The sequence below is a fragment of the Mesoplodon bidens genome (assembly GCF_964165515.1).
Source record: "Mesoplodon bidens genome assembly, chromosome: 20".
Taxonomy (NCBI): Eukaryota; Metazoa; Chordata; class Mammalia; order Artiodactyla; family Ziphiidae; genus Mesoplodon; species Mesoplodon bidens.
In genome coordinates, this window is record NC_138181.1 from 15,835,650 (window position 1) to 15,855,573 (window position 19,924).

Genomic DNA, 19,924 nt, shown 5'->3' on the forward strand with positions numbered 1-19,924 from the left:
ATGCTTTTAAATGACAAAGTACTGATTCTCATAGTCTTATCTGAGTATTACAAACTCTCAAGAGTCAGGGAAAGTACTTACCTTCAATTAAGACATTAAGTCTAATAGGAAGATTAGATTGAGTCATTCTTATTTGTTTTCTTGCTTGCTTTCTGTTTACCTCCTCATGCAATGTAAATCCCAGGAGAGCAGGCTTGAGGACATTGATGGGTCTCCAGTGAAACAGTTCTTGGCATAAAGGAGGCTCGCAGTGAAAATGTTCTGAAAAAATTAAAGACAGAAAGACAAAGTAAGGAAAAAGGAGGCAGAGGAAGAGACAAATGAAGGGACAGAGGGAGGGAGGGAGAAGGAAAGGAAGATAGAAAAAGGAAAGAGAAAGAAAGGAAAGAAAGGAAGGAAGGAAGGGAGAGAGAGAGAGAGAAAGAAAGAAAGAAAGAGGAAGAGGAAGGAAGGAAGGGAGAGAGAGAGAAAGAAAGAAAGGAAGGAAGGAAGGGAGAGAGAGAGAGAAAGAAAGAAAGAAAGAGGAAGAGGAAGGAAGGAAGGGAGAGAGAGAGAAAGAAAGGAAGGAAGGAAGGGAGAGAGAGAGAAAGAAAAGAAAGGAAGGAAGGAAGGGAGAAAGAAAAGAAAGAAAGAAAGAAGAAAGAATGAAAGAAAGAAAGAAAGAGGAAGGAAGGAAGGAAGAGAAAGGAGGGAGGAAGGGAGAAGGAAAGGAAGATAGAAATAGGAGAGAGAAAGAAAGAAAAGAAAGGAAGGAAGGAAGGGAGAGAGAAAGAAAGAAAAGAAAGGAAGGAAGGAAGAAAGAAAGAGGAAGGAAGGAAGGAAGAGAAAGGAGGGAGGAAGGGGGATAAAGAAAGAAAGGCAGGGGCTTCCCTGGTGGCGCAGTGGTTGAGCGTCCGCCTGCCAATGCCGGACACACGGGTTCGAGCCCTGGTCTGGGAGGATCCCACATGCCATGGAGCAGCTGGCCCCGTGAGCCACAATTACTGAGCCTGCGCGTCTGGAGCCTGTGCTCCGCAACAAGAGAGGCCGCGATAGTGAGAGGCCCACGCACCGCGATGAGGAGTGGCCCCCACTTGCCACAACTAGAGAAAGCCCTCTCACAGAAACGAAGACCCAACACAGCCATAAATTAAAAAAAAAAAAAAAAAAAAAAAGAGCTGGTGACACGTACGTGCGCCGAGACAGCGCGAATTGGAGAGAGAAAAAAAAAAAAACCTCAATAGGTTACCAGAGTAATTCAAGGTAAACTACAAATAAAGGATAATTGAGACAGAATTAAAAAAAAAAAAAGAAAGAAAGGCAGGAAGAAAAGGAAAGAAAGAGAGACAGAAAGAAACAATGCAATGTCAGGTAAAAGAAATCATCACATTGGACAGGAAATTAAGCGATTCAGCCTTTCTTCCAACTACTATTTCTTCAACACCTGTGTGGTGCTAGATGCTGAAGATGCTGCCCTTATGGTATTGCCAATGTGGATGTCTGGGTTTGATTCTGCTGCTCGGGAGCTTAGAGCCCTGATAAGTCTACCTTAAGCTTAAGCTTCAGGTCTTAGGTCCTTGTTTATAAAACTGGGGGTGGGTGGTGGGGTGACGGCTCTCCAAAAATAAGAAGACAGCTAAAGCACTTTCCAGATCTCACCTTCCTAATTCATCTGCTTCAAATCCTGGCTTCAGTTCCCTCTTTTTTGTTTGTTTGTTTTGTTCTGAAAACCTTTATTTTTAATAAAACTGGAAATAACTCAAATATCCAACAACTGGTGAACAAAGAAGTTTTGTTATAGTCATACAATGGAATTCTGTTTAGCAATTATATTTATTTCATTTTATTATTAATTTATTTACTTATTTTATTGAAGTGTAGTTGATTTACAATGTTGTTACTTTCAGGTGTACAGCAAAGTGATTCAGATATTCATTTTCAGATTCTTTTCCATTATAGGTTATTACAAGATGTTGAATATAGTTCCCCGTGCTGTACAGTAGGTCCTTGTTGTTTATCTATTTTATCTATAGTAGTGTGTATCTGTTAATTCCAAACTTTTAATTTATCCCTCCCTCTCCCCTTTGGTAACCAACCATAACTTTGTTTTCTGTCTGTGAGTCTATTTCTGTTTTGTAAATAAGTTCATTTGTACAGTTATTTTTAGATTCCACATATAAGGTTTATCATACGATATTTGTCTTTCTCTATCTGACTTACTTTACTTAGCATGATAATCTCTTGGTCCAACCTTGTTGCTGCAAAGTTCCCTCTTTGGAAGCGAGCAAAGGAACGTGCGAGCCGCCACCTAGGACCAAGTTCTTGCCCTCTGGGCAGAAATGTAACCACTCCCCGGAGCTGGCTTCTCAAAGAGCTATAGAAATGCTAAACAGTAACAGATCTGGAGGCAGAAAACAATGTGGCACTAATTGTTCCGTTTCCTCCGCTTTCCTAGTGGGGGAGGCTGGCCCTGGCTGCTCCAGCCATCCCACTGCGCCGCGCGCTTCTTTCTCGACTCAAGTATCCCAGGACTGGGAAGGTGAAGGGGGGAAGCGCCCGAGGAGCAAAGATGCTCCCCACCCTCCGATCCGGACAGACCTGCAAATAATGCCCGGGGACCAGAGGAAGGCTCCCATTGGCCAGAGGGCGGGTGACGGCAAGGGGGCGGAGTTTCCCGGGGCAGTGGGCGGGGGAGTATAAGGGAGGGGGGCGTGCGAGCACCGTGTCAGTTTCGAAGTCCCTGGCTTCTACCCTCTGCGCCCAGGCAACTGGATCGCGCCTCAGGATAAGGCTTTTCCCTCCTCTGCCCAGCGGGCGCCTCCACCCGGCCCTGCGGCGCCCCGCAGCTCCCCGCCCCCCACCAGCCCCGGGGCCCTTCCTGCTTTTCCTCCGCGGTGCTTTGATCCGGGGGCCCTTCTGTTTGTTTTCTCTTCTTTCCTCTTTGTTGCTCTAAAACCCACCTCGCCGAAGCCCCCCGCTGCGGAGGGAGTTCGACTTGCAGTGGAAGGCGGCTGCCGCGCACCGCATCCGCCCCTCCTGCGACCCCGCCAGCCTGCGCGCCCACCCCGCCTGCCAGACCCGCCGCCTGCGTTCGTTCGCCCGAGGAAGCCAGCCGAGAGTTCATTGATGCACCCATTCCAGTGGTGTAACGGTGAGTCCCTGGCCGGGAGGGCGAGGGGCGCGGAGCGGGCCGGAGACACGGAGAGCGGGGCGCCAGGCTTCAGATCCGAGGGCTCGTTCTCCCTCTCGAGCCAAGTTTTTCCTGAAACGGGACCGGCGGGGAGGCATCCTGGCGCCCGACTCTGCTCTGCACACCGCGGAATTTGGGGGGGGGCGGAATTCAGGTTTAACTCTAGGGCTGGGAAGGATCTCTTGAGCGGGCGGCGGGCGGGCGGGGCGGGGGGGGCGTGGGAGCCGAGGGGTTCCCGGCCTTTGTGTGGCGGCTTCGCACTCCTACCCCCTTCCCTTGCCTTTGTGCGCTCAAACTCTGCTCTTTGTTGTGGTTGTCGGAGGAGCATTAAATCCGCGCTCGGGCTCGGATCTCCTAGAGGGAGCTCAAGTTCCTGGCCTGAAACTTTTCAGGCTATTTTAAATATGTATACAGTGCGGCGTGCGGGGCGGCGCGCCGGGGCGGCTTCCTCTGCGCCTTTGTTGGCTTCGCACCGGCGGCGGAGGGGGCTTTGTTACGGTGGAAGACGTCGGACTAATGAGCGTGGCTTTATTGGATTGATAAAGCCTTGCAGAGTTTTCGGCGCCCCGCTACCCTTGAGAGCAGGGCTTGCCTGGAGAGCTATGCTCACGGGCCCCCAAGGCCAGACCACGGTACTAGCTTCTGTGCCTCGGCGGTGGCCGCGCCTCCAGACCCGATCACCCCTCCCACCCCGGCCTGGGTGATGCTAAATTCATCCCACCTGAGGCTTTTAGCGGTTCAGGTGATGCACAGAGGTTGGGCTTGGGTCGGGTTCCTCGCCCAGGCTACCTGAAGAGAGGGCTCTTCTGGGCGGGTCAGTTCAAAACTTTGGCTCCTAATACCTTCCAGTGGCCCTAGGATCTTGACTGCGTTGTTCTAAAGCTTGGAGAGTTTTTGGTGAAAGGGGGGAGCGCGGCGGAGGCACTTCTGGTGAAAGGGGGAAGGGGACCGGGGGGACCAAAGCAGCTGGCCTTATGTCTCAGTAGGGTAGGCTGGCTAGTTAGGGGGGGGGAATCCATTCTTGAGAGCAGACTCTTGCCAGATCTTGCATTAATTATTTCAAGAGGCTTTTGTTTTAAGGCAGGGTTTGGGCAGCATGTGTATAAGGGGGCCCCCATCCCCCTCTTCCTCTTGCTGGTAGGATCTAATTTCCTGAAAATGAACCCAGCTGTGTGTGTGATAGGCAGCATTGCCTGAGTGAGGACGAGGGGGTGGGGTGAGGGGGGACGGTGCATCCCAGCATCTGGGAAAGATTCCTGTTGGCTGGGAAGGAGAAGCGTTTCCCAGATCCACTGGTCTTTCTCGGCCAGCCCTTCTCTTGACGTCACTCCAGCCCGCTGCTCAGATATGAAACATTCTGATGTCAAGGCTTTCATAGGTCGGGGGAAACAATGGAACAGACTTCAGGAGAAGAACCAAGGTGGCTGTCACTAACACTAGCCTTTCTTCTGGGCAGCCCCCTTTCCTGTGAGGGATTAGACCAGCAGAGGACTTGCTGCTTTATCTTTTCACTTCTTTTCTTTTTATTTAATTTTTATTGAAGTATAGTTGATTTACAGTGTTGTGTTTCTTTTCACTTCTTTTTTTCAATTGTTTTTGTTTACTGAAGTGTAGCTGATTTACAATGCTGTGTCCATCTCTGCTCTACAGCAAAGTGACTCAGTTATGACGCATATAGACATTCTTTTTTTATATTCTTTGCCATTACGGTTTATCACAGGATACTGAATATAGTTCCCTGTTCTTGTCATTTCTTTTTTTTTAATAGTTTTTTTCTTTAATTAATTAATTTATTTTTGGCTGCATTGGTTCTTCGTTGCCGCGTGCAGGCTTTCTCTAGTTGCGGTGCCCGGGCTTCTCATTGCGGTGGCTTCTCTTGTTGTAGAGCACGGGCTCTAAGCACGCAGGCTCTACAGCGCAGGCTCAGCAGTTGTGGCTCACAGGCTCTAGAGCTCAGCCTCAGTAGTTGTGGGGCACGGGCTTAGTTGCTCTGCGGCATGTGGGATCCTCCCGGACCAGGGCTCAAACCCGTGTTCCCTGGCAGGCGGATTCTTAACCACTGCGCCACCAGGGAAGTCCCTCTTGTCACTTCTTAAAGTGACAGAGAGATGACTGTTCTGATCTCCAGTGAAGAAGCAATCCTTCTCCCCACACCTTCGTGAAAAATATCTAAAGCCCCTCTTTCCTGGGGTTGGTATTGTGTCCTTATAAGTTTAGAGGAAAAACGACTCCACTGTCAGGTTTTAGCCCAAGGTATACTTTTCTCACTTCTTTTTAATCAGAATGCAAGCAAATGGACCATCTCTTCTCAGCTATGAAGCTCTTCTCCCCCATACTTCTTTATCACAGAAAGTCCCAAACTCACTGACTCAATCCTGGAGCCCCAGGGGAAGCTTCTCTCAGCAAGATAACATGGTCAAGATAAACTGATAGGGCTTCCCTGGTGGCGCAGTGGTTGAGAGTCCACCTGCCGATGCAGGGGACACGGGTTCGTGCCCCAGTCCAGAAAGATTCCACATACCGCAGAGCAGCTGGGCCCGTGAGCCGTGGCCGCTGAGCCTGCGCGTCCAGAGCCTGTGCTCTGCAACGGGAGAGGCCACAGCAGTGAGAGGTCCGCGCACTGCAAAAAAAAAAAAAAAAAAAAAAAGGATAAACTGATAAAGTGCTGAGGCCAGAGTGCCTCCAGAGTGAATACATGTAAACCCTCTGCATTCGCTATGGCCATTGCTGTGCAAGTTCTCAGAACAGGGAACCCAGTGAAGTTCTTTGGGACCCTAGAGATGCCAGGATCCAGCTCATAAAAGGTGCATGGAGAGCAAAGGCAGGTTGAGGGTGAGACCCTCTTACAGCATCAACAAGTGATGAGACAGGGTTAGGGAGATGTGCCTGGTGGGGAAGAAGCCCTCTTGGCGTTGACGACAGAGTTCCATGGAAGAGAAGCCCAAAGGCCCCTTTCCAGAGTAGACAGAAAACTGTCCCTCCCTGGCCAGTCCACCATGATGTCTTCATGGAAAATTGATCTCTTTTGGCCCACAGAGATCAAATATTTAAGTGGAGGGTGAAGGAGTGGTGAAAACTTTCTAACCCAAGCTGGAGGCTCAGAAGCAAGGGCTGAACAAAGTTTAGTAGCTAATTAATTTTTTTCCAACCTTAACCAAAAAGTCTTTTCAGGATAAGAACTACTTTTACTTTTTGTTTCCCCACAGTGTCTAGGTCAGTGTATAAATCAAGCCAGCAGTAGTACTTGTTGGTTGACTGGTCATCTGTTAGCTGAGGGCAGTTTCTGGGCAATTTTCCCAAACTTCAGTCTCCCTGAAGTGGGAGCTTTTGCCAAGATGACCAGATCGTCTTGAGAAAAATCAGGAGTTATTTATGTTAACCCGTTATTGAAAACAAGCCAAACATGAGGGTAGGCACTGGAGAATGTACAAAAGTCCACGTCGCTGTCCTCAGACCTAGGAGCACTCAGGCTTGTTAGAACTCCTCATCTCTGATCTCAGGATTGTATATAATCACACCTCTACTAGGGCCTCACTTTGTATGGTGAAAACCTTTGTGTCTGTCTTCTTCCCTAGACGATAAAATCATCTTGTCTTTCTTCTTTGCTTTTTTATCTTCAGTGTCTGTTGTGGTACTTGTCATGTAATCACTGCTTAATGCCTGTTCAAGTTAAATGAAGTTGATTCTAGAAAGAGTGGGGCAACATAAGACAGTTACGGAGTGTGCCAGAGCCGGAACACGTGATACAAGCTGTGAGCACTATAGATTTCGGGGTGGGGAGTCCCTGGAATATCACAAAGACCAGGTTTGGGGGACTTTGGAGAAGGAGAGGGAATTTCAGGCAGAGAAAGCTTCATGAAAAAAGGTGTGGAGGCAGGTGAAGACAGATGGGCAAGAATTAGAGATGGGGTGATGCAGGAGGATACTGAGTCGGGGAGGTAAAGAGGGGACCCAACGCACACGTGTTTAGGAGGACTTGAAGCCAGTCATGAGTGTGGGAAATACATGCTAGAAACCAAGTGGAAGGAAATGTCAGACATGTGGGCTAAATTAGAGGAGGGACTAGACATCAATTAATAGGCACTTGGGGTAGAATTGGGCTCCAAGTCTGTCTGGAATAGAGACTTGGCAGTACAGTTGGCACACAATCTGAAAGAGGTTTGGAGGGAGGTTCATTATATCGATCACTAGATTGATCTCGGGGATGAAGAGGGCTGAGATGTATGAGGTCAAAGATGACTCCAGTCTTTCAAGCCAGTCTTCTGCTGAGGTGGGGTTGCTTCACTAATTATGGTGTAGGATTCCAAAGTGTATTAATGGTGATCTGGCTCCTAACCACGATGTCAGGAAAGTACTTAAAACCCACATTGAGGGCTTGAGTCTAGAGAGGTTCACCCACCCCCGCACACCTTGCAGGATCTCAGTTCCTTGACCAGGTATGGAACCCGTGCCCTCGGCAGTGAAAGCATGGAGTCCTAACCACTGAACCACCAGGGAATTCCCCAGAGGGCTTTGAAGCCAGGCCTTCTTAGCTGTTTGACTGTAGACACATTGTTTAATGATGATTGAGTCTTTTTTTCCCCATGGCGGCGTGGGGAGTAACATTTCACAGTGGCCTTATTACAAAGGCTAAGTTATCCTTGAGAGTGTGCTTGGGTGATAGCAGGTGTATGGTAAAGTCTAGCCTTCTTGTCCCAGCACTTTCTGAAATCCAAGAGTTTCAGGCTTACCTTTCAGATCATTGATATTTTTTGCCTGCAAACAGGAAAAAACACTCAACTGGCTTGTGGTTAAATCCTATCTTTTTTTTTTCTTTATAAACATGATAGAAAATTTACTAATTCTCAGAACCAGTAGTCCCAAGATAGTGGCTCTAGGATTGCTTAATCCAGCAGCTCAACTGACAACATCTTTCTTCTTTCCTTGTCCTCTCTGCCACCAGCTTGATATTGAACTTCTCTCTTTCCAGCTATAACTTGGCTGCCACCCTTCCAGGTGTTTTGGGGAGATGTGACACCCCCCCAAAAAAAGAAAATCTTGTCTTTTCCAACAGATCTGCTCTTTGATTCTTCAGCCAGAACTCTGTCACATACCTACCCCAAAACCAAACCCCTGGCAAGGGCAAGGTGATTACCACCTTTGGACCAATCAGAATTTACCCCTGAGTCATGTGAGAAAGGGAAGCATCCAGTGGCCACCGGTGCTACCCAAGCTGAAGGGACCTTGTTAAACTGTAATAGATTCTGATTCCTTTCAGTGGGGGTGGGCCCGAGAGTCTGCATTTCTGATGAGCTCTGGGGATGCCACTGCCATTAGGGGACTGCACAGCAAGGCTTTGAGTAGAAAGGGGGAAGGTGGCCAGTAAAAGTTAGCTGTAGCTCCCTGCCCTCACCCCCCGCCCCTTTCTGGAATGCTGGCCCAGCCTCAGAGTGAGCAATTTCTATTCTGGTCCTGGTGCAGTTTGGCTTCTGGAGCAGGTAGCTTAATAATGACAAATGACCTTTGCAACTGCACTTTGCAATTTACAAAGCGTATTTCTTACACCATCATTTTCGGTCTTCTCTGCACATTGCTTGTTTTCCTGTGACAAAGTGGAGCTTAGCGAGGTAATTTCCTAAAGGTCACATAGCTAGGGAGAGGTAGGATTGGAGCCCAAGTGTACCTTTCCTCATCTAAGGCTCTTCATTTTGCTACTGCACTGTATAGGCTTCTCCCTGATGGAAGTGAGTTTTCCATTTTCCGCCCATTGCCTGAATCCTTGATCCGCTAGATGGGGATGCTGGTTTAAGTACTGTGTGTAGGATCCCATTTCGTAGATTGGTTAAATAATTTACCCAAGCTCATGTAGCTAGTAAGTGTTGGAACTAGGGTACAGATATAAGCCCCTGGAGTGTAAATTGGTGCAGCCACTACGGAAAACAGTATGGAGGTTCCTTAAAAAACTAAAAATAGCCATATGATCCAGCAATCCCACTCCTGGACATATATCTGGAGAAAACTCTAACTCGAAAAGATACATGCACCCTAATGTTCATAGCAGCAGTACTTACAATAGCCAAGGCATGGAAGCAACCCAAGTGTCCATCCACAGATGAATGGATATCAAGAAGATGTGGTATATATATATACATAGTGGATATTACTCAGCCATAAAAAAGAATGAAATAACACTATTTTCAGCAACATGGATGGACCTAGAGATTATCATACTAAGTGAAGTAAGTCAGAGAAAGACAAATATCATATGATATCACCTGTATGTGGAATCTAAACTATGATACAAGTGAACTTATTTACAAAACAGAAACAGACTCACAGACATAGAAAACAAACTTATGGTTACCAAAGGGGAAACGCAATCAGGGAAGGGTAAATTAGGAGTTTGGGATTAACAGATACAAACTACTGTATATAAAATAATAAACAACAAGCACCTACTGTATAGCACAGGGAACTATATTCAATATTCTGTAATAAACCATCACAGACAAGAATATGAAAAAGAATATATCTATGTATATGTATAACTGAATCACTTTGCTGTACACCAGCAACTAACACAACATTGTAAATCAACTATACTCCAATTTAAAAAGAAAATAAATAAATAAGTAAGCCCCCGAGTCAGAGAGGTTTGCCATTTCTCCCTGCATCCTTGCTCACACAGAGTGGCCCCAATGGTAAATTTCCCACTATCGTAATACTTTCCCTCCTGATTCTTTGCAGGGTGTTTCTGCGGCCTGGGACTGGTGAGCACCAACAAGTCCTGCTCGATGCCACCCATCAGTTTCCAGGACCTTCCCCTCAACATCTACATGGTCATCTTCGGCACAGGCATCTTCGTCTTCATGCTCAGCCTCATCTTCTGCTGCTATTTTATCAGGTGGGTGGCTTGCTGGCTGACCTGGGGTTGGGGGAGTCCAGGAGGCGGCGGCCATGGGTAGGGTGAGCTGAGGGAGGCTCCAGTCACAGAGTCACCAGCCTCCAGCCGGGGCCGCTGCTTTGAGGACAGGACTTAGTCCTGCCCTTGGCTGGGCCCCTGAGGCCTGGTGTTTCTATTTACATCAGCCTGTCAAGTTGTTGGAGAGCCTATAAGGTCAGCATGGGCCAGGCTGCATTCCCACCCTTTGGCCAGTTATTCTCGGGTTGCCTAGAATGACTGTCCAAGTAATATCATCAGTGGTCCCTAGCTGTCTCTCTCCGCCCATTCACACTCTCTGGATGGCCAGGGATGGGGGGCATCATTACACCAACGTCATGATCCTCCGCCCTCCTGGGAAATCCTGCTGCCATCCCTCCAGATGCTAATATTAGCAAGCTGGTGTCTGCAGAGCTGCTTATTGGTTCTGCCTTGTAAGCTCTTATGTTTGAGAGAGAAAAAACTGGAAACCATCACTTCTTGAGCGTGGCAGTGCTAGCCAAGCTCCGGGAACTGTTTTCTTCACTTGCAGACAAGGGAACTGGTGACTGTTTTCTATCAAAAATGTGGGGCAGGAAAAAAAAAAAATGTGGGGCATGCCTGGTATTCAGAGTGGAAAATACAGTAGTGTTTCTGACTAGGGTGCCCTATTGGTATTAACAATTCCTCATTGTATGGGACTGTCTTGTGCTTTGGGGAACACTGGACACCCCTGACCATTAGAATGTGCTAATGGTCCTGAGAGCCATTGTGATAACCAAGCCACACAACCCCCCATACACAAACACGTGATCACCCAACGCCTGGGTAGACGGATGTCAGCTGGGGTCTAGGCTGGTGTCTGATCAAATCACCTAAGAAGATTCAATTAAGATGAAGGAAGAAGGAGTTCCTGTTCCCCACTGAGACGTCCCAGTGGGTTTGAGTGCTTCACCTGGCAGGAGGCTAGAGGGAAAGTAGATACTTGTCCGGATTCTTAGGGCTGGAGGAGCTCCCTCTTAAGAAGGGGAGGTGCCCGTGGGCCCTGCTCTCTTGTGCTCGCCATCCACTAGCTCGGGCTCCTTCTTTCTCAGGACTTTAAAAAGTCCCCAGCACTGGAATTTTCCACTTACAGGTCTTTGCAGAAGAGGTAAAGTCTAAAATTTGCATCTAATTAGTAAGTGAGGGTAGGTTTCCCATATCTCACCACCCCTCCCCTTCCCCCAAGCCTAAGTTTTCTTCTGCAAACCCTTTCGTCTTCCTGACCACCAACCACTGCGCTCTCCCCGTATGAAGCAATTTCTGCAACTCCCCAGAGACGGAAGATGGAGACATAGCAAAGATTTTTGTGTGACGCTGGCAGGAGGCTGTAAAACCAACTCTGTTTGGCCCCTGCACACACACACACAGAGGCACACCCATGCCAGGCTGCAAACGTGGTCAAGAGAAGAAAATCTACAAAATCACTCTGAGCCAGTATGTGGGTGACCGGGCTTCATTTCCTGACGCTGCCACTAATAGGTGTGATCTTAGGGTTTTAGCTGCTCTTTACCAGGTACCTTCTGTGGGCCAGGCATCATGGTCAGCATTTTGTAAAACATTTAGCTTACTTAGTCCTCAGAACTTGCCTCCAGTTCCGGTATCGGCCTGCTTCTGCTTCATAAATGAGGAAATGCATGCTCAGACAGTAAAAGATCTGCCGAAGGTCCTATATCCAGGAAGATGGAGAGGTGGGCTAGTCTGATGACGATTAGGGAGAGTCTTTCAGATTCTAGATGTTGGTCTTCTCCGATTCCTCTTCCTTGAGTGGAAACAGCTGTGGCATCCATGGCCACCCCCTTGCAGCTAGAGATTGTGGTCCTGCAGAAGGACGGGCTGGGAGCTCTGGGTATGGCTGATTTATTTTTTGTTTGGCTGGAGTTAAAGAACAGAGCTGCAACCACATGATACCAGAAGCTTTCCCCACTGCGGGGCTGCTCGGCGCCACCTGTTCCTCCTGCAGTAATCTGCCCCTTTGCCACCCTGCCCTCTGTCCTGCAGCCTGCCCGAAGCCAGTTTGACCCTGGCTTGCTGGCATGTGGCAGCCTGGGAGTTCTATATATAGAAAGACACACAAGCACAGAAGCCACTTCCTCTCCCTGCTTCTCGGTTTCCTCCTCAGCCAAAATAGGCCCGTGACCCCCCTCCTGACCTGGTGAGCTCATCGGCCAAGGCCAGCCTTTGCTCCCCCCATCTCTGTCTCCCTGACTCCCACCCCCCGACCGCAGGAGCTGATCTCTGCCCTACACAGGATGGAGGGGCCCGTGAAGTACAACTGGGCAGGAAAGGAACCATTATTTTCAGGACCTGGCTGCATTGTTTGTTGCAAAAGGGAAAAGCTGGGGAGAGCCCACTGGCAGCGGCTAGAAATGGTCTCATTGAATTCAGGGTATTTTTAGTTGCTTTGCTCACCCAACAGCTGAGAAGGCCACCTGTCCAGAGTTGTTGGCACTCCGTCCCCTGCTGGGATGGCCCAGGATCTCTGCTTTTTGCTTTGTTTCCCTTGCAACCCTTTTGGCCCCATTTCATCACAAGCTATACCTTCCTGATATGGCAATCTACATGCAGAGTGAATATAGAATGTGGCTCTGAAGCCTTGACTGCTCTAAGAGTCAGGCTTTTGGAGGATCCTCAGGTGAGACCATTAAAGGGAGCCAGGCAGATGGAAGGGCCGAGGGTGGAGGAGGAGGGCACTCCAGGTACCCTACGACACAGCACGCAGAAAGGCCCTGCACGTACTCTGTAAGTGTAGCCATGTTGCAGGCGAGGCAGGCGAGGCTTAAGAGATGGACAACCCCTTGTTCTGAGTCATGAAGCAGACTCCTCAGCACTTCCTTATTTACTCTGTACATACCTGCTAACAGAGCAACAGCGTCTCCCTCAGAAGGCGGCTGTGAGCACCCTGGCGATGAGATCACTTTCTTTCTTCCCCAGATTAACCCAGTATCAGGCAGGTCGCACTTGATCCTTTAAGCTTTGGGTACATCCTTCCCCGCCCCTCTCTTTTGGAAGCGGGGACACAGTGTATATATGAAAGTAGTACAAAGGTAAGGGTGGAACAGTGCAAGCCCTGGTTAGGCCCTCAGCCCAACCCTCCAATGACCAGAAACTGTCCGACGCCACCCTCAGACCAAGGCAGGGGGACACCTGCCCCACCTGTCCCCTGACCTCCTATTAGGAGCCATGGAGGTGGCGGCAGCCCGATCTTAATCTGTGCCCTGGCTGTGCATCAGGCACGGCTCTTCCAGACCTTCTGCAACCCCCTCCACTCTGGTTCCAGCATCTCGGTGTTGCTCTTGGGGCATCTTGCCTCGCTCCCTTTGACGGAGGCTCGCGAATGGAGATTCTCTTCCTCTAACTCAGGCCAGCAATCTTTTTCTGCAAAAGGCCAGATCTTATAGGTTTTGCAGGTCATATGATCTCTGTCTGAACCACCCAGCCCTACTGTGCAGAAGCAGCCATAGACGGTACATAAGCTATTGGGTTGGCCAAGAAAAGATCGTTCGGGTTTTTCCATAAGATGTTGTGGAAACCCCCGGATGAACTTTTGGGCCAACCCAATATAACGTGGCTCTGCCCCAGTAAAATTTTATAGGCATTGAACTTGAGTTTCATATAAGTTTAACATGGCATGAAATATGCTTTTGATTCCTGCTTTCAGCCATTTAAGAATAAGTACCGTTCTTAGCTTCTAGGCCCTATGAAACAAGCAGTCCGCTGGATTTGGCTCTCAGGAGGCCGTGGTTTGCTACCCCTATCTTGCCTAACCTGGTGGTTTTCTGATGTTTCCTTCCAATAACGCAGCTCTTTGGTAGAAATGATCCGTGGGAGAGAAAGCCCCATCTAGTTCCCAAGTACAGGAGGACATAGAGCTCCCTGCGTAATTCAGAAGGTTTCCCTCACTGAAAATAAAACAAAAAAAATAATAATTATGATCCATGTGTGATCATGGTCCCAGCCATCTGCATGGTAAGCCATTCAGAGTCGGAGGCTTGTTGATGAAAGGGCGTTTCCCAAAACCATCTCATATTCTCAGGACCGTGGTATGTGCCACCTAATTGGTGAAGCAGGCCACAGTGTGTGTTGAAGAGCTTGGCCTCTGTCATCAGATCAACTTTGATTCAAATCCAGACTCTGCTGCCAGCCAGCTCTGGCATTTAGGCAAGTTACTTAACTTCTTTGGACGCCGTGTTCCTCATCTGCAAAAAGGGACATCTCTCCCTCTGGAAGTTGTTTGGAATTGGTGCAGACGTCAGGCGTAGCAAATCCTCCAGCACAGTTATGTTCCTGCCATTAGTAACGGCGTGTTCTGGCCATTGTGTTTTGGCCATTGAGGGTCCAGTTGTATACGGGCCACCAGCTTGAAACAAAAAGAGGAAAACAAAGAAGGGACTGCCTGTGTTGGCCTGGCGCTGTGAAGTGGGACAGGCGTGTGCTCTGGTTCCAGAATACTTGTGTTCTCTGAGTGGAAAATTCCCCAGGCTCAGCAGACTTTATCCTGCTGCCCTGGCTTGGTGGAAATGTCCCCTCTTAAGAATATCTAACTTCTGGGAATTCCCTCATGGTCCAGTGATTAGGACGCCGTGCTTTCACTGCCGAGGACGTGGGTTCAGTCCCTGATCAGGGAACTGAGATCCTGCAAGCTGCGTGGCATGGCCAAAAAAAAAAAAAAAAAAAATCTGACTTCTGTACAGTCAGCAAGCAGATGGTCGATCTGTATATTTGGGGAGCCTGAAGGAAGTGACCTACCAGAGACAATAGGGAGGGTGAATGAACTATGGGTTGGCCCAAAAGTTCGTTCGGGTTTTCCGAAAGCCCCGAACGAACTTTTTGGCCAGCTCGGGATTAGGGTACTCTGCAGAGACGCCCCCAATCTGGGGGAGCTGGCAGTGGGTTTTGAGGCAGTTGAACCTGAGTAAGAGTCTTGAGTCCTTAACCCACTCTGGTGACCTGCAGAGGGTCCCGTGCCTACTCCATGTGTCTATGGGAAGCACACCTCCCCACCCCCAGAAGGACGCCCCAAGCAGCCGGCCGGCCTCTCCTGCTCTGAATGGCTGTTTGTGCAAAGACATAATGACCTCTTCTCTCCCCTCTTTCTTGCTTCCCCAGCAAACTCCGGAACCAGGCACAGAGCGAACGATACGGGTATAAAGAGGTAAATAAAGTCTACGTGTTGCCCCGAGACTCCATCCACTATTAGCCCTGCTTGGGGAGGGGGTGTGGGGAGAGAGCAGGTTTAAGCTGGCCTGGCCTCCTCCTTGGCCTCACCTCCGGCCCCCTCTGAGGCTAACTCCTTTCCCCGTCCTCAAGTCTGGCTGAGCCCAGGGAGGGCCCAAAGCCCTCCTCCTTCACGGGAGGGTCACGGGGGCACTCCTGTGGGGGGCCAAAGACTCACTCCCTTCCTTGGCAGCTGATACCACCTGGCCCCTGTGTTTGGTTGCTCCTGATACCAGGCCTCCACTTTTTTCCCCAGGTGGTGCTGAAAGGTGATGCCAAGAAGTTACAGTTATATGGGGTGAGTGCATTGGGACAGGTCGCGGGAGTGCCCAGCGGGTAAGGCAGACCTTCTCCAGCAATCTCAGCCTGACCTTTTCAGGAACCTTTTTAGTCTCTGCCTTCCTATTTCCTTGGGCCAAATAAAACTCAATCCCAGGAGGTGATCAATATGCAGAATCCATAATGTCTGGAACTGAACCAGCGCAGGCAGAAAACAAAAGGATCACAAAAGGGTTTGGATACATGGTGTGACCCATAGCCCCAGGAAGCCCACTAGGCATAATCCTAATGGGGAAGATGGTAAGACCACTCCATGCCAGATTTCAGTAACTTTCCCCTGCTCAGACCCCAGGTCTTGGTCTGAAAGAGGTCACCTTTGTGTATGCTCTGTCCTAGTGACTGTGGATCTGATGCGTGTGTCCAGCCCTGAGGTTCTTCCCTGTTTCCCTCCATTCCCCTCCCCTCCCGCATCACACCCACTCCCTGGGGCCCCTCAACTCTTGACTCGTTGAGGACTACACCATTTCCTCTTCCTTTCCCACCTATGCCTTTGGGGTCCCCTAACTCATTTCCCAAGACTTCCTTCATAACCATGGACACTCCTGCAGAGAGCGTGTGTGTGGTTGTCTGAGCGGGGGGGATCCACAGGTCTCACTACACACGACTCTACCTGGACATGGCCTCATTTCATCCCTCTTTTTGGGGTCCACTGTCATGATGTCCACAAGTTCCCATGTTTCTTTAGCTCTCCTCCAGAAGAGTAATTCAGCTGGGATTGAGGGGTTATAATATATTGGGATGTAAAGCTGGACTTAAAGAATGTAAACCGTACACCAGACCCCCCTCCTTTAGTTATTGATAAGTGCCCCCTCACCAAAGGTCCTAAGCTAGAAAGGCTTAAAAATCATAACTACCCAGCCATAAAAAAGAATGAAATAATGCTCTTTACAGCAACGTGGGTGGACCTAGAGATTATCCTCCTAAATGAAGTAAGTCAGAAAGAGAAACACCATGTGATATCACTTATATGTGGAATCTAAAATATGACACAAATGAACCTATCTACAAAACAGAAACAGATTCACAGACATAAAGAACAGACCTGTGCTTGCCAAGGGGAAGGGGGAGGGGGGGAGGGATGGATAGGGAGTTTGGGATTAGCAGGTGCAAACTATGATATATAGAATGGATAAACAACAAGGTCCTACTGTATAGCACAGGGAACTATTCAATATCCTATAATAAACCATAATGGAAAAGAATATGAAAAAACATATATGTATAACTGAGTCACTTTGCTGTACAGCAGAAATTAACACAACATTGTAATTCAACTATACTTCAGTTAAAAAAAAAAAAGATTCCTCTATAACATCACTGCCCAGTGGAAATCTGAGGGTAGAAAATGCTCTCTATCTGACCATCCGGTGTGGGGACCACTTGCCACTTCTCAGCTGTTGAGCACTTGCAATGTGGCTAGTGTGACTGAGGATCTAAATGTTGAATTTCATCTTATTCGGGTCGACTTAAATCTAAAGCAGTCCCCTGTGGTTCCTGGCTACCGCCCTGTCAGGGTGAGTTCTCTCTTGGGTGAGGGTGAAGTGCTGGGTGTTCAGGCTGGAGGAGTGAGGCTCTCCCCCATCTCCTCTCACGTGGCCCCTTTCTTCCCACAGCAGACCTGTGCAGTCTGTCTGGAAGACTTCAAGGGGAAGGATGAGCTGGGTGTGCTCTCATGCCAACACGCCTTTCACCGCAAGTAAGTGTCCACCGTGGGGATGTGGGTCCCCGGGGTGGCTTTGAAAGAAATAAGCAGGGAGCATCTTCCAGAGCCTCCAATCCCGACCCCTCCCATCTACCCTTTGCCGATATGCCCTTCATCCTGTCTGGACACCAAGCAAGCCAGAGGGGTTAGACCGGGGTGAGGATAGAGAGGTTCTTGTCCTGAGAAGCAGCTGGGCTCCATGAAAAGACAGGTGGAGCAGATTGGTATCTTCTTAGGGAAAAACGGGTTGTCTCTTGTCCACAGGTGTCTGGTGAAGTGGCTGGAAGTGCGCTGTGTCTGCCCCATGTGTAACAAGCCCATTGCTGGTCCCTCAGAGGCCACCCAGAGCATCGGGATCCTATTGGATGAGCTGGTGTGAGCGCTGCCTCCATACCAAGGCCTGGAGAAGACCTAGCCTCACGGGTGCCTGGTCCTTCCGCGAAGCCGCAGTGAACAAGACTGTTGGGTGGTGATGGGCATGCTCACCTGGAGGGACGGGGGTGCCGGGCTGGTCTTCCAGCCTCAGGGTGAGACTAGACTTGCCCACCTCTCTGCTTCCTGAAGCCTGCTTCCCTGCTACTCAGTTCTGATGGTCTTGCCCATCAGGACCACTGTATCCTGGTACTGGACTATCTGCCCGCCTTGTCCCTGCTCTGGGAAAAGAAATCCGTTCCTATTTGGCCAAGAACTTGGAGCACACCCCCTTGAGGGTTCCCCTGAGGAGGACAAGCTGCCCTGACCTAGAAGAAGGGATGAGATGGGCTGTGCCTCACCTGTGACCTCCCCGCCCCCTCCCCACTCCTTCCAGAGGAAGGTTAGAAGGGAAGGAAGGAAAGATGGAGGAGCCAAGTGCCTCCAGTGGAAGCGAGGGAGGCTCTGTAGGAAATGGGGAAGAGCAGGGATGCACAGAAGAAATGTCAATGTTTACATGGGACCTATGGAAACAAAGGCTGGCCGGCCGGCCTGCTGACTACAGAGGGGTGGAGGGCAGCCCCCGGCCCCGCCTAGATCTGAGGTGCTATCCGTTCCGTGTTCCTCGGTTGATCTCAGAGCTTCCTATTCCGTGTTGGGGTTTGAGTATCCACTGCCCCAGAAGAAGGGCTTGGTCTACACCCAAATGGATTCCCAGGGGTTTTTTCTAAAGGAGCAAAAAGGGGGCCTGGGGATGGGGGTGTCTGGATCTTAAGGTTGTGGTGGACACCCTCTTCCCCTTTGTAAATAGTATTTTTATACTTCATCCTTACCATCTCAGGCTTTATACATGGAATCCCCCAAATGGGAGGGGTAGGGGTTTTCTGTTCCTCCCCCAAGTGGGTGAGGGTGGGAAAAAGGTATGTATTTAAAGCAAATTAAATTTAATAACAAGTTTCTCTAACCTTTTGCCTGTGGTTGTGGCTTGTGTCTGTTGGCCCTTTTCTGCCAACAGAGGGAACAAGGTTCTCGAACTGTGTCTTCGTATTAATTATTACCTGTTCAGCATAGGTTAGGACTCACATCAATATGCTTGAAGACCTGACTGAGCCAGGCTCATTCACATGATTTCTAGAATATTTTTAAAGAAAGCTGATGTATGGCACCACAGCATTCCAGCTACCAAGACTTGTCATTCATAGAATTCTCCTTGTAATTCAAGCCACTGAGCTCTTAACACAGGAAAGGTCCACATTGCTACCATGGAGGCTTGATTTCTTTCTCTGATTAGACTTTTTTTCTTACCCACTAGCTGACAATCACTGACTCATCCTACCCTGTGTACTACATCTAGAAGTATTGTTAACTTTTTATGCTCCCAGCTGCACTCAGATCTGGCACCCATGCCCTCCAGCTGTGCTCTGTCAACGTCTTAAAGGGGTGCTGAGTTGATCGTGGGTCTCCAAAATGGATGGAGAGAGCCAGGAACAATTTTCGTGGCCATCACAAGCAGGGAGCAGCTGGGCTGTGGTTGGCCCCCACTCAGTGGAACAGGGCAGGGCCAATGGTCATCCCAGCATCTCTTTTTTTTTTTTCCTCATACTTCCAAGATTTTATTTTCTTTTTTAAAAAGTCATTTGAGACAATATCTCAGAAGCAGAATGCATTATTGTTTGTCTTTAACAGAAAAAAAAAAAAAAATCAATGCTGCAGTAAAACACAAACTCCCGTGTTTCCCCAACTATGCTGCTTAGGGAACACACCTTCCACTTCCCGGCATGTCTTGAGCAAAGTCTAGTGTAGTGGTGGGTCACAGACATACAAGAGATGCCTATGCTTCCAGAGGAGCCAGACCTACAGGTTAGGTCTGATGCCCTCCCAGCCCTGCAGTTGAGCCATGGAGCCTGTCGGCACAGTTGGTGCTCATGGCAGGGCAGACCCGAGATGCCACTTGGGCGTCTGACAGTCCTGGTGAGGTTGTCGCTACCTGTCTTGGTGGCGTCCTTTGCCCCACGGTGCGCCTGTTCTTGCCACCTCTTCACACGCTGAGAAGTAACTGCTGCTCCTCGCAGCCTCTACCCCCTGCTCGTCGCTGCCAACCCTGCAGGGTCGGGTCTCTTCCCCGAGAGCACCAGTTCCTCCTCTCCAG

General features: G+C 49.2%; 1 protein-coding gene across 2 annotated transcripts; it reads left to right on the forward strand.

Moving 5' to 3' along the window:
• Window positions 1-2,653: 2,653 nt before the first annotated feature.
• On the forward strand, window positions 2,654-18,744 carry RNF122 (ring finger protein 122). 2 transcript variants are annotated; one of them, XM_081220732.1, is made up of 6 exons: window positions 2,654-3,130; window positions 9,896-10,052; window positions 15,216-15,261; window positions 15,580-15,621; window positions 17,279-17,358; window positions 17,629-18,744. In XM_081220732.1, the coding sequence occupies exons 1-6, from the start codon at window positions 3,106-3,108 to the stop codon at window positions 17,741-17,743; spliced, it is 465 nt and encodes a 154-aa protein (XP_081076858.1). In that variant the 5' UTR covers window positions 2,654-3,105; the 3' UTR covers window positions 17,744-18,744. The 2 variants fall into 2 exon arrangements, with proteins under 2 accessions (XP_081076858.1, XP_081076857.1); XM_081220731.1 differs by having other exon boundaries at window positions 2,659-3,130; window positions 17,276-17,358.
• The last annotated feature ends 1,180 nt before the right edge of the window (window positions 18,745-19,924 follow it).